This window comes from Octopus sinensis, linkage group LG11, assembly GCF_006345805.1.
Source record: "Octopus sinensis linkage group LG11, ASM634580v1, whole genome shotgun sequence".
Classification (NCBI taxonomy): domain Eukaryota; kingdom Metazoa; phylum Mollusca; class Cephalopoda; order Octopoda; family Octopodidae; genus Octopus; species Octopus sinensis.
This window is the reverse complement of record NC_043007.1, coordinates 31222331-31237601: the sequence shown is the minus strand read 5'-3', so window position 1 is coordinate 31237601 and position 15271 is coordinate 31222331. Positions and strand designations below refer to the sequence as shown.

The following is a 15271-nucleotide window of genomic DNA, read 5'->3' as shown; positions in this document are numbered from 1 at the left end:
AAACCAGCTCTGGCTCAGAGTACAAATGTCTTGTTTTCATAAGTTTTGAATTAAAAATCTTCCACCAAACCTTAGTCACAATTTATGTTCCTAACACTAGCTTAATGATAACTAAGTTATTTTACTAAATTCTTTGTTTATATTTAAAAGTAATTGAAAGAAACGCAGAGCATCTCAACAGAAATACAGTAACGAAAGGGTTATATAAAAGCACAAGCGTAGCTGTGTGGTAAGTAGCTTGCTTCCCAACCACATGGTTCTGGGTTCAGTCCCACTGCGTGACACCTTGGGCAAGTGTCTTCTCCTATAGCCTTGGGATGACCAAAGCCTTGTGAGTGGATTTGGTAGATGGAAACTGAAAGAAGCCCATCGTTTGTGTGTGTCTGTGCATCTATGTTTGTCCCCACCTGTATTGCTTGACAACTGGTGTTGGTCTGTTTATGTTCACGTAACATAACAGACCAGGAAAACAGACGGACAGAATAAGCACCAGGCTTTAAAAAAGACCTAAGTCCTGGGGGTCGATTCATTCGATTGAAAATTCTTCAAGACACTGCCCCAGCATGGCCACAATCAAATCACCGAAACAAGTAAAAGAAAAAAAGACAGAAGATAAATCCTAAAAAAAAAAAATCATAAAAGCGTATTTCAATTTATTAAAAGTTTATATATTTTGCAGTATGACAACGAAAAACAAATAATTAAAAAAAATATTTTTTGATAAATGAAAATTATAAAAATTTTCAGTGTAGCATAAGAAAAATATTAGGTTGGTGCATAATTATTGCGGGTTTTCGTCAACAAAAACAACAACAACAAGCAACAAAAACATCTTTAAATGATTATTCTGGAGCATATTCACCATCTACTTCAATTACTGCTTCCCATTTGCTTGGCAGACAGTCAAAACCGTCATTTAAAGATGTTTTTGTTAAATATTGTTATTGTTTTTGTTGAATAAAATTAGTTGAAAAAAAAAGCCGCAATAATTATGCAACAACTCTGTAGTTTAGTAAAAACTTACAATCAGAATTTAAAGAGGATCTGTGCAATATGATCTCTTGAGTCTTTTCTCTGTACAAATTCACTAATAAGTTGTGGAAATCTGTGTTTGTTTCATTCCAATGTTCTATAATATGTTCCTGACAAGACAAAAGATACTGTGTATAGTATTATACTATATATAAACACACACATATATGCAGAAGATTGAAAAGGAACACACGAATTGATATACATGGAAAAAAAAGTCAAGGGAGAAAATGCTAAAATAATTTTATAAAAAATATTTCAGTATCGGTTTCAGTCATTGAGACTTTTTCAATTGTAAGTATGGAAAACAATTAAATTTTAGAAAAATTAAATGAAAAGTTTTTTAAAAGAATATTTGCATAGTATTCAAACGCAAGGGGCATTTTCCTTGTTTCTGCCTGTCTCTGTCTCTCTTGTGGGTTTGAGGTCTTTGTGTATTTGAATACAATGCAAATATTCTTTAAAAAACAAGTGGCTATGTGCCAGGGAAGGGGTTAGAGTTTTAATAGAGGGACAGAGGTTGTCTTACTACTTTAGAGATAGTTGGAGGGGGATGGACACATACACACACATACATATATACTGTATTTACACATGCGTAAGTTGCACCACAGTTTTATCAGTTAAAAATCAACTCATACACAAATAAATATAGTACGCATGTCTGTCTGTTTGTATATATATATATGTGGAGGCACAATGGCCCAGTGGTTAGGGCAGCGGACTCGCGGTCGTAGGATCAAGGTTTCGATTCCCAGACCAGGCATTGTGAGTATCTATTGAGTGAAAACACCTAAAGCTCCACGAGGCTCCAGCAGGGGATGGTGGCAGTCCCTGCTGTACCCTTTCGCCACAACTTTCTCTCACTCTTTCTTCTACTGGCCTGCTCGCTTAGCCAGCGGGGTGGCGTCATTTGAAGGCTAAAACAATGCGAAGCGCATTGTGACCAGCGAAGTGTAGCAACAACTGGTCGGTCATGGTGATCACGGTGATATATATATATATATATATATATATCATCATCATTTAACGTCCATCTTCCATGCTAGCATGGGTGGGACGGTTTCACAAGAGCCAGCCAGGCAGAAGCCTGCACCAGACTTCTGTGACTGTTTTGGCAGGATTTTTACAGCTGGATGCCCGTTCCAAATTCCAAACCCTCAATATATATATAGTAAGAAGTTGCTACTCAATACAAGGCAAATGTTACAATGTCTCACGTGGCCACAAATTTTGGGTGGAATGAAGCCACTTGATACCAAGGGAGGTAACTCTGTAACTTTCTTCCATCAACTTACTTTGCTTCTTCCACTGCGACCATCTCCAGCCGTAATTCAATCATTATTCAAGGGACCCATGTTGATGGGTATGAATACATAAATCCCTATAAAAAAATACACACAGCCTTGCAGCACGGTCATGTAAACACAAACAACAGTGCATTCTGGGTAGCGGAGCATTGTGGGTGGTTGCTGGAGGTTGGACTCACGATGCAGGGAGCCAGAATAAATACTGCAAAAGTATTTTACCAAACTCTCTACCAATTCTACCAATGAACCCATCCCTTTAATCATAATAACAACAACACCAGCAACAACTCGCACTTAACTGTTGAACTATGATTTACCAATAAATTTGTAATTCTTGCAAACAACGTCTAAGCTTGGTGAACAGTCAAAAGTACTTACTAAATATAAAATGGTAACATTGCTGCTAAAATTGGTTTCTAAGAATTCCAACACTTTATCTCTTGGTAAAGATTCAACTTCGGGCATGTCCTCTGTAAATATCTAAAAACAGAAAAATATTAACAGTTTAGCATTCAGATTACTCTGTGAAATGTATTTAGTCTTATCTATTCATGCATTATCTTGTAGCTTTGAGATTTTTAGAATGACATTGCAGGGTAGGTGTGAAAAGTCAGTTCTTGCCAGTTTGAACATAAAATATGCAGAATATTTTGGTCTGATACGGCTGGTTTAAGTGCTAAAAGGTGAAGTATAAAGTCTTGTTTCCAGAATTGAATCCAAGTATTCCAAAAGCGTCAGGATAGCTATAACTGCATGGTATGGCTGTGTGGTTAAGACGTTCAATGTGTGCTTCTCGTCTACATGGGTTTGGGTTCAGTCCCACGGTACAGCACCTTGGATAAGTGTCTTCTATTTATCCCCCATGCCAACAAAGGGCTTGTGAGGGGGGGGTTCACAGAAGAACTGAAAGGAGGCTTATGTGTGTGTGTGCTGTGTATGTGTGTGTGTATATATGTATGTAGGTATATGTATGTCATTCAATTTATTTCAAGATTTCTTGCCAATAGAGAAAGAGCCAGTATCTAACATTGGAATTTCAACATCAACAACAGGATTTTTTGTTTGTATGTATATGTGCAGATTTGTATGTTTTCCTTTACGTGTGTATTCTCATGCACATATTTGCATATCTAGACATGCTCATATATATTTAAATGATAAACTTCTGGAAAGTTTTAGATTTTTACATTTCTGTAGTCTTCGATTTAGCTTTCTCCTTTTGAGAAGCCCAATTTCTCAAGATTGGTATTTAGGCAGTGCTTTACATATCTCAGGGTGCCAATAATTACAGGCATAAACCTGAACTTGTAATTTAGATAGAGTAACTGCAGATTTCTCAATAGTTCAGTGTAGGTGTTCTCTTTTTTCACTGATCTTCAGTTTTATATTAACATCCGCTGCTCAGCTAATTTCCACAACTGTGCACAGTTTCTCTTCTCAATCCCAAATCATTAAATCAGGTCTGTTGTGCTTACATTTTATTCAGGTCATGTATGTATGCATATAAGCATGTTTGTATGTATGTTTCAGTAGGTACAAGTATAGCTGTACAGTGTAGAAGCTTGCTTCCTAACCATGTGATCTCAGGTTCAGTCCCACTGCACAGCATGTTGGACAAACTTCAACTATTGTCCCAGGCTGACCAAAGCCTTGTGAGTGGATTTGGGAAACAAAAACTGAAAGAAGCCCATTATGTGTGTATACACGTACGCGTTTGTGCGTACCTCTTTATGAGTAAGTAAGTCTCACGGAATATTTAACCATCGAGTAAGCACTTCCACAAGCACAAATTTTGTCCCCTGTCCTCCTCCCCCACATCCTCCCGTTTTATTTTTAAATTTCCACATAACATTGAAACAATATTCTGTTGTGTCTGGGGAGAGTCATTCTCTTTTGGTGCCTCATAATGTAACACACTCACCGGTAAAATTTCCACTTATTTCTTTTTTTTTTTATTTTCCTAAAATTTTTGTTGCATCTTGCAACCTTTTCAATAGTTTTGACTCTCAACGTCTATTGAAAAGGTTGCAAAATACAACAAAAATTTTAGGAAAATAAAAAAAAAGAAATAAGTGGAAATTTTCTAGACACAGCAGAATATGCTTCAACACACGATCTCACATAAAGAATCTTGCAAACCAAATCCAAAAACGAAATTGAAACAACAGATTGGAGAAAATGAATCCAGTGAAATATTCTGACTGAAAATTGCTAACATTATTCAATAAAACCAGAATTTCACATAAGTTGTACAATGTTACTTACACTGAGTCCTTCTACAGGGTCTTTCTGTAGTACAGCAGCAGAATATTCAAAAATAAGATCAATATGAGATGGACCTGGAAAGATAATTTGAAAACTTTATTTAACTATAAGCACAAGAAAAAGCTGTTAGAAAACATATCAGACTTTGGATGACTAAATTACAACAGTTGTTGGACCATTCAAAACTTTTTATTCTTTACAAGCAATACACAATGCTGCAAGCAAATTACAATACTCTCCTATTAAATTTCAGAGTTATTCCATGAATGATGCTTTATATTGATCATAGAAAAGAACTGAGATTTTCTACAAGTTATGTTGTCTCAACAAACTTGACATATCTCAACACAAAAACTAGTTTGAAATGTGATCATTCCTCAACGAAAGATAGATTGCGATATAAAACTACTTTTCGCAGTTAAAAAGGGATCGTAACATTTGGCGTGGATGTATCTGATTTCTGCAGTTAAAAGGGTTGAAATGTAATTTGGAAAAAAAATTCTGGCTCTCGTGCTGGTGACACGCAATAAGCACCATTCATGCGTGGGTCGTTGCCAGTACTGCCTGACTGGGTCCCCATGCTGGTGGCACGTAAAAAGCACCCTCCGATCGTGGTCAATGCCAGCCCTCCTCACCCCCACCTTCCCTTCAAAATCAGAGGTGCCGTATTGTAGAAGCAGGGGCCACCTGAGTCTGGTTGGTATTGAAACATTTAAATGCATGCATGAGTATTTTGAATGCGATATTTGTAGAACCCAATGGAAATTCTATATGAAAATGTCGCTACAAACCTAAATGCTGGAGATATTCTACGATGCCATCCTGGCCACTTTGAAGCGAAGAGGCAGGCCGGCACGCTTGTTGCATCAATAAGGATAAAGCTGTAAAGGACAAAAACGTAATTGTAATAAGGATAAAAATACGGAAAACATATTGCAAAATTTCAATAATGCCAAATTTAATCTCCACTAATCAAAAGTACTAATTATCTATCACACAACTAAAACCATACCATTTTCAAAGAGGAGCTAATACCCATTGTTTTCAATGGCATTTATTGGGTTGTCCGGAAAGTTCTTGCTGATTTATAGTAGCTTACCTTTCAACTTATTTTAGAACATGGTTGAGTCCATAAAATAGGATTTGACTATACCTCCATTTAGAGCACAGTTTAAGCTATCTTTTCGTGCAAGAAGGTTTATGTTTCTATAACCTGTGTTAATTCTGTAACCCTTTAAAATGGAAAATAAGAAAGTTCATTGTCAGCATTTGATGATTTGGGAACCAGACAAAAATTACTGCAGCTCGACTGGGATGTGTTACCCCACCCTCCATATTCACCAGATATTGCTCCTTCGGATTTCCACTTATTCAGGTCTCTGTAGAATAGTCTTAATGGTAAAAATTTCAATTCCTTGGATGACATAAAAAGATACCTTGATGAATTCTTTGCCATGAAACCACCTCAATTCTGGGAAGAAGGTACTTTCAAGTTAAAGGAAAGATGGAGACGCATTGTGCAACAAAATGGTTCATATTTGGTTGATTAAAAATGTAATGGCAGGTATTTATTGACCTTTTTCTTTCCTCTAAAAAATCAGCACGGACTTTCCAGACAACCCAATACAATAACATCGTCTTCATGGAACATCTCAACACGATGTAAATAACACAAGGAGGCTACAATACACTGCTGTAAACAGGGGAAGCACTGCACAGTTTCATTTGTTTGTGATTCTAGGCTGAATTCACATCCTCTCATTTACAAAACCTACAACAAACTTGATTCTAGCTGGGCGTCTCTTTGATGTGAGGGAAATAAAGTGAGTGAGGTGAGCCCCAGCAAGCCACACTCATTCCTGATTAAATATCAATGAATAAAAGGAACAGCATGAGCTGACCAAATCATCAGCACCCTGGACAAATTGCTTAGCAACTTTTCTTCTGGCTTTACATTCTGAGTTCAAATGCCACTAAAGTCAGCTTCACCTTTTATCCTCTCGGGGTTGATAAAATAAGTACTAGTTGAGCACTGGGGTCAATACAGTTCTATATTTAAGAGATGAAGAATTATGTACATTATTTACATTTGACGGATATTTGTCCTCATCTTGTTTGTTGTTAACACAACATTTCGGCTGGTATACCCTCCAGCCTTCATCAGGTGTCTTGGGGAAATTTCGAACCTGGGTTCTCATTCCTAGGATATTTTTCAATGTTATTATTATTATTATTATTCAGGTCACTGCTTGGAATTGAACTCAGAATCTCAGGGTTAGTAACCCGCGCTCTTAAACACTACGCCATATGCCTGTGGGTTAATGTATCTAATGAGACCCCTCCCGCAAAATTTCAGGCCTTGCATCTATAACAGAAAGGAATATTAAAGGTAGCAAGCTCGCAGAAGCATTGGTGCCTTTTGAACAAGAGCCAGAAGAAATGCCAGAAACGCCAATAAGCATCCAACAGGCCAACAATTCTAGCAGCTTGCTACCATTTTTTAAAATTAAATCTAAAGAAACACAAATAATACCTTGTTGTGTCTGGGGAGAGTCAACACACGAACTCACCTAAAGAATCTTGCAAACCAAATCCCAAAACGAAACAAATAATACCTTTTTGGTGCAATTCTTTCTTCCGGTACAAAATTATTAATTCACTAAACTTTTCTTTGCTCCTCAGAACACGTTCACTTTCTTCAATATGACATTGATTGTCCACCCTCCTGAGGAATGGCGCCATCAACGCATCATTTGTCTGCAAAATGATGTAAAGATTACATAAGTAGGATCCAATAGAAAACAAACAAAAAACAGGAACTGAAAAATAACCAAAACTGTTAAAACCATTTACAGTATTTCAAGGTATATATGATGGACATATTTTCTAAATAAATATCTCAAAAAAATCATCTTGGGTCCTGTATACAAAGTTGGACCCTCCACAAACTTCAAAGCACTAAAATATCATCACCAGACAATTTATATCAGGTGATGATTTATTAGCATCATGTCATTTGTCAACACACTTCAACTTCTAATTCACGGATGTGTTGTCCCCTCACCCTGTCGTTTCAACGTCCACAACAATGGCCTCAACTCCTCGAAACTGGTTAGTTTACCACTACCACCTCAACCCACATCCTCCCATCTCAGCAGCCTCCCTTTCTCTCATCACTCATGTTGTGTCCACTCATCCACCAAACCCAGAGGTATCATACGAACCCCTTTGTTGCTATTTGAAGGCAATGAATAACAACTGGGGAATGTCCTTCCTTACACAAATTGTTGGAATCTCATTCACAAGATTATCTGAAGTTACCTTCAACTTGAAAGCATGCACAGAGGCAGGCATAGCCAAGAAGTTTGAAGTTGTGAACTACATGGTTCTGGGTTCAAAGCACAGCACAGGAAACTTTGCAGAAGTACATGGTATATATAACGTGTGTGTGTGTGTGCAGCAAAGCTCTTTGGTTAAGAAGTTCACTTTTCTTCACAACCACGTGTTCTCAGTTAAGTGTCTTTTTGCTATAACCCTGGGCCAACCAAAGTAATATCTCCCTCAAATTACAGTCTATACAAACGTTATTAAAAAAATAAAGTGGATGTAAACCAAGATACACCACACCTGAAGAAACACAAGATGGTCGCAAGATGGAGTGTTTAATATGATTAGTAATCATCATCATCATTTAACATCCGTTGTCCATGCTGGCATGGGTTGGACGATTTGAACAGAGCTGGGCAGCTGCACCAGACTCCAGTCTGATCTGGCATGGTTTTCTGTGGCTGGATGCCTTTCCTAACGCCAACCACTTTACAGAGTGTGCTGGGTGCTTTTATGTGGCACCACATGGGTACAGAGTAACGATATCTGATACACAGCTTTATTCATAAGTCTAATCTATCATTGATAGATTGGTGCTAAACAGCATTGACAACAACAAATTCTTTAGTTTCAAACAGACCAAGTTGGCTCACATGGTCTTTAATTGCAATATATAATAACCAAATCGGATCAGGGCCTGTTGCAGCCTCCCTGGCTTCCCAGACCCCAGTCGAACCGTTAATTGCAAAATATAATAACCAAATATACTTACTTCAAGGTAGCATTTAAGCAAAGTTGTGTCAATAATTTGAGCAATCTGTCTTTTGGATTTGATAGTTCGGTTCATGTCCCCGATGGCAGTGGTTGTTATCTCTTTGCTAGGAATTTTCATAATATGGTAACGTTTCTACAAACAAGAGGAAAGAAAAACGTTAAAAATGTATAAAAAATAATAATAATTATAGTTGTTTAGCAGCAGATAATAAAAGAAATATAATAGCTGGAGATAATTAAGTAATTAACAATATAAACAAAAAATTCTTTAACGACCACACTTCTAATGAAATGCACTTTCTATAAGTTTTAATTAATTTTGAAAAATATTTAAAAATCAAAATTTAGAAGAATTTAGTAACATAAGGTAATAAGCTGGTAATTGTATCAGGCCCACAAAATGGTATTTGTATTGGATCACCCTATGGAGGATGTGCCTGAGAACTCTACCCTCACCACCCTCCCAGGAATATTATGTAGAGAAAATGGATGGACAGACAGACAGACGGATGGTCTTTCTTTTATTTTACTCCTTACTCTTTTACTTGTTTCAGTCATTTGACTGTGGCCATGCTGGAGCACTGCCTTTAGTCGAGCAAATCGACCCCAGGACTTATTCTTTATAAGCTTAGTACTTATTCTATCAGTCTCTTTTGCCAAACTGCAAAGTTACGGGGACGCAAACACACCAGCATCGGTTGTCAAGCGATGTTGGGGGGACAAACACAGACACACAAACATATACACACACAAATACACATACATATATACGATGGGCTTCTTTCAGTTTCCGTCTACCAAATCCACTCACAAGGCTTTGGTCGGCTGGAGGCTATAGCAGAAGACACTTGCCCAAGGTGCCATGCAGTGGGACTGAACCCAGAACCATGTGGTTGGTAAGCAAGCTACTTACCACACAGCCACTCCCGCGCCTATTTTGTTAATTTTTATTTTGATTTCTTTTTTTAACCAAACACCTAAAGCTTTCCCCCCCCCCCCCGAGTCCTTTTTAGCTAAAGAATTGGTATGGGTAAGATTAGAGGAATTAACATTTAATTTAAATAACTTTCAATGAGAATTTGGAGGAAGAAGAATTGCAGGAGAATGCAAATCTAGATCAGAGAGGGATTAGGAGACGGGGAAGAGGCAAGACACAGAAGCAGTGGCAGAAGAGGAAAAGGAGATGCATTAAGTGGATGTGGGTGGGGAAAAAAACATGGAAGAAACAACTGCAGAAAGAGTAAGTGGAGAGGGGGAGCATTGTAAAACTGGTCCACAGTGGAGAAAGGGTCAAAAATTGCTGGGTGTTTGGGAATGTTGATTTCTATCAGACAAGCAAAGTTTTACTTGGATTCAATCTAATTTGAGGGGATTATGTAAGCAGTAATTCATTGTGAATCTCTCCGATATATAAAGGATGAATCGGTTCTTAGATAAATTTGCTTGTTTCTTTCCAATGTTATCTAAATTAGCACAAAAAATGGTTTCAAAAATGGTTTTTAAAAAAGTTTTTTTATTTATTTATTTGATCTCTGTTCTTCTTCTACAACTTTTGTTAATCTTTTTTTTGAAACTTGGATAAAATTTTAATCTGTCCAGTCACATGACAATAGAGTACGAAGTACCAAGTTACAAAAGGAATTAGCATTTTTAACGCTTTCTCTTTGCTTTCAATCAAGGTACCAAACTGCCAAAGCCACTTGAGACATTTGTATTGTACATGAAGAAGGTACTGTTACTGAAAGAATGGCACAGAAATGGTTTTCATGCTTCAATGGAGGAGAAATTCGATTTCACAGACTGTCTGTGTTCCAGCCAACCTATACAGATCGAGGAAGATTGGTTGAACAATCTCTTCCACAAGGATCCATGCCAATCCATCAAGGAATTGACCCAACAGATGAGATGCTTTTATCATACTGTTACCTCTTGCTTTTACTCTGTGGGTAAGGACGGAAAACTCGGTAAATGTGTGCCTCTGAACAAAAGAGATACATTGTTGATTTGACATAAAATTCCTATTCAAGAGCTTGGCTGTGAAGCTCTGCCACACCAACCATATTCTTCTTATACAGTCGCACAAAAAGCACTTGTGTTAGTGCCATGTGTAAACCATGTGTGCTGGTGCCACATGAAAAGCATCCAGTACACTTTGTAAAGTGGTTGGTGTTAAGAAGGACACCCAGCTGAAGGAACCATACCAAATCAGACGATTGGAGCCTGGTGCCAGCTCATCAAACCAGCCAACCCATGCCAGCATGGAAAAATAGCTGTTAAATGGTGGTGGTGGTGGTGGTAGTGGTGGTGATGATGATGATGATGGTGGTGGTGGTGACGATGATGATGATAGCACCTCCAAATTATCTCCTTTATCATTCCTCTTCAATAGTCTGTGAGGCATTTTGTTCAACAATGATACAGAGCAGAGAATGTGGCTCACTGAGGTCAAGACCCAGTGACTGCAACCGTCAAAGGCATCGACAAACTAGCAGAACACTGGCAAGAAGTCATGAACAATGAAGAAGAATGTATCAGTGACTGATTTGTTAAAATAAAATTGTCGATGAAAAATAAATATTAAAATAAATGGGGAAAAAATAAAGGAATTTATCTGACAACCCAACGCATGCAATTAACATTTTGATTGTTTGTTGATGGATAAACTAGAGAACGGTAATGGTTTTTATTCAAAATGCAAATAAAACTAAATAACATACAACACAGGTAAATTACTAAATTCATTTAGAGTGGTATACTGTGTATTGCAATGTTTGGAAATATTTTGCAGATTTAATTCAAACAGGTTGTATTTAGGAAAAGTAGACAATGTACAGAAAATTTTGTCTATACACACATACCTCGTTAAGGTAATCGATAAGTGCCAATAAGGCATTTTCGAGGTCACCACCATCTAACTCAGGCACGGTATCTGGGTAGGTGAGATCTTTATGGTAGCAGGAAGGCAGCAGATTAGGGTAGAGACCAATCACATGCGATGGATCTTTTAAATAACAAATTGATAAATATGGAGGTCAATCACAAGTTTATCAGACAACAACAACAACAATAAACCATGAGAAAATTTTATTAATACAACACAGATTATAAAAATAAAACAACAGTGTAATAAGATATTGCTTAAAGTATCTCTAAGGGTTTTAGTTGGTTACATCAACCCCTGTGTATTGTCCAGTACTTATTTCAATAATCATAAGAGGGAAGAAAATCAAATTAAAATTAAAATCAAATCAAGATCGAAATCAAAATGGAAATTGTAGTTGTGGTCGATGCCAGTGCCGCCTGACTGGCACCTGTGCTTTCAGCATGTAATAAGCACCATTCAAGCATGGGTCAATGCCAGTGCTGTCTGACTGGCACCCTGTGCCAGTGGCACATAAAAAGCACCATTCAAGCAGTAGACTGTGAACAACATTGCACGATGAGTCACATGTGTCACACTACAAAAATCATTCTAAACCATACAAGAAAAATATCAAATGTGGTGAAAGCTCAAACAAACTAATAAATTATACTGCAACATATACGAGGGCATATTGAAAAGTTCCTGGCTTTAAGGGAATTGCAAAAGGCTTGGTTGGAGGCCAAGTTCTTTTACAGGGCTTAGAAAAACAGAAGGACCACTGCAATAAGTGCGTGAACCTGAGAGGGGAATATGTTGCATAAAATCATAATTAACTGATTTACCTGTATTTTCTTTTACCCAAAGCCAGGTACTTTTCAGCCTCACCCCCTCGTAAGCAAATATTAATTAATACAAACCAGTGTCCAATTCCATGAACAATTTCATTGATGCATCAAACTGGTGCTGGCAAAATAAATGAAAAGCTTGTCTGTTCTGGATTTTTTGTAAACGTTTCTTCTTCTCTGCTTCACATTCTGACTCCATATTCTCTGCCTAAAGAATTAATGTTATTATCGTTAAAACATTTTCTTAGTAATAAAAAAATATTTGTGTGTGTAGTGCTAACATATTTTTGTGTATAAAGCATTAAAATAGTTACCTAAAAATACCTGTGAAGTGAGAAAGAAATAATTTGTCAATAGCTAATATTATTTTATCATTTGCCATGAAAAGTCAGAGATAACTCTCGACATGTTTCAGCCTTCCTCTGACCTTCTTAGCATGAATAAGTCACTAAGTAAATATGTAAACTTACAAATCTATGCATTTATTGATGCAAGAATATATGAAACACCATTTGAGCATGATCGTTACCTGCGTCACCTTACTGGCACTTGTGCTGGTGGCACATGAGAAAACATTCGAGCGAGGTCGTTACCATCACATGATGGTTGTAAATGAGCATCATCATCGTATAAGGAAGGGTGTTTATTTTCCAATCTTCTGTGAAAACATGTCTGGCCTGCGAGGGAGGAATATTACTTCACTTGGAAACAGGTGAGGGTTGGTGACAGTAAGGGCATCCAGCCATAAAAAAAATCTACCTCAACAAATTCTCTCTGACCCATGAGAGCATGGAAAAGTGAACATTAAAACAATGATGATGATGGTGGAGGAGGAGAGAGAGATGGTAAACCATCTTGTTCTAGAATACTTACCACAAGACGTAAAGCTAACTCAAATTCTTTGATCTTCACCAAGTCATTCACTTGTTCAGAAATAGGGGATTTTGTTAATCTCCAACAATGATTGTTAGAAGCTACATACACAAGTCCACTGAAATAAACAACAACAAACAGCAAATGTGAACAGACTCCTAAAAGGAATTCCCTTCGCTCTTGCAGCTTTTTCACTGACTCCAAGAATGTATACACTCTCAAATTAATAGTCAATAAATCAAGTGTTCGTTTAATGCTTAATGAATTAATGTTTTTCTCTTACTCTTTACTCTTTTACTTGTTTCAGTCATTTGACTGTGGCCAAGCTGGAGCACCGCCTTTAGTCAGCAAATCGACCCCAGGACTTATTCTTTGTAAACCTAGTACTTATTCTATCGGTCTCTTTTTGCTTAACCGCTAAGTGACGGGGACATAAACACACCAGCATCGGTTGTCAAGCAATGCTAGGGGACACACACAGACACACAAACACACACACGCATATATATATATACATATATACGACAGGCTTCTTTCAGTTTCCGTCTACCAAATCCACTCACAAGGCATTGGTTGGCCCGGGGCTATAGCAGAAGACACTTGCCCAAGATGCCACGCAGTGGGACTGAACCCGGAACCATGTAGTTGGTAAGCAAGCTACTTACCACACAGCCACTCCGGCACCTTAGTTGAAGAAAGAAAACAAACACCTAGCGGTGTTCATTAATGATTTATAAAAAAAAAGAGAAGATTATTTTAAGAAATTGAGAATTCATTTTTAAAGTTTCCTTCTCATGTTTAAGTCTTTAGCATTTAAACTGTCCAGCCCAAATATTCTGCTTGTTTTATGTTTAAACTGGCCAGATCAGGCTTCTTGCATCTATCCTTCAATGTCGTTCTAAGAATAAACAATTAGGCATAGGAGTGGCTATGTGGTAAGTATCCCTGCTTACCAACCACATGGTTCCGGGTTCAGTCCCACTGCGTGGCACCTTGGGCAAGTGTCTTCTACTATAGTCTCAGGCCAACCAAAGCTTTGTGAGTGGATTTAGTAGAAGGAAACTGAAAGAAGCTTGTTGTATATATGTATGTGTGTGTATATGTTTGTGTGTCTGTGTTTGTACCCCCAACATCGCTTGACAACCGATGCTGGTCCCCGTAACTTAGCAGTTTGGCAAAAAAGACTGATAGGCTTATAAAAAATAAGTCCTGGGGTCGATTTGCTCAACTAAAGGCGGTGCTCCAGCATGGCCACAGTCAAATGACTGAAACAAGTAAAAGAGTAAATTACATCATGGAAATCTCAAAGCTATGAGATAAGCCATGATTAATTCAAAACAGTGGATTGACATCTCATCCAGGGGTAAATAATATAGCACAGAAAGCAAAAAAAAAAAAAAAACACCCCAGCCCCCTATGGATCTATATGACCCAGGAAGTAGCTTATGAGATCAGCCTTCACTATTTCCCATGTTTTCCTCTTTCATAAATTCCTTCCATTTGAATGACTGAACATTTCTTTACCAAAGTGCCAGGCCTTCCTATGCATCACACGTCCATACCAGCACACAAATACATTTGATTCCTGTTATAAAGTTTTTTCTCTCATCTCATTTGTGCTCTGCAACATATTTACACAAACATTTGTCTATGTTCAATGCAACATGTCTTTGCAGAATTTCTCCAGGAAGAAACCATTGGTACGTGATGTATAAGAGGAAGTTGCCAGAACATATCATATGAGATTCTGGTACATACCATACAAGATGCTAGTATATATCATATAAGATTTTCCAAAAAAGATCTTCTCCAAAAAACTCACTCCAAGTCCTATATGTGAAGTTTGGCCAAAAAGGGTAAAGACCCCCTTTTGTCACAAATGACCATGAGATTGCACCAAACAAAGTTCCCCTCTAAGGCACAAGTCCAAGCAAGGTTACTTATGGAAGACCAGCAGTCACCCATGCATATCAGCCTTCTGT

The 15271-nt window shown here is 37.6% G+C and overlaps 1 protein-coding gene across 1 annotated transcript in view; it reads right to left on the bottom strand.

Moving 5' to 3' along the window:
• LOC115217001 (vam6/Vps39-like protein) overlaps nt 1–15271 on the bottom strand; it is a 132550-nt gene that overhangs the window by 86304 nt on the left and 30975 nt on the right. Inside the window, exons 11-19 of the mRNA XM_029786520.2 lie at nt 13290–13407; nt 12489–12624; nt 11567–11709; nt 8707–8841; nt 7223–7364; nt 5399–5488; nt 4608–4681; nt 2721–2822; nt 1025–1142 (exon numbers count right to left, since the gene is read on the bottom strand). Of these exons, the coding sequence (XP_029642380.1) occupies nt 1025–1142; nt 2721–2822; nt 4608–4681; nt 5399–5488; nt 7223–7364; nt 8707–8841; nt 11567–11709; nt 12489–12624; nt 13290–13407 (1058 nt within the window). The remainder of the gene's footprint in view (nt 1–1024; nt 1143–2720; nt 2823–4607; nt 4682–5398; nt 5489–7222; nt 7365–8706; nt 8842–11566; nt 11710–12488; nt 12625–13289; nt 13408–15271) is intronic.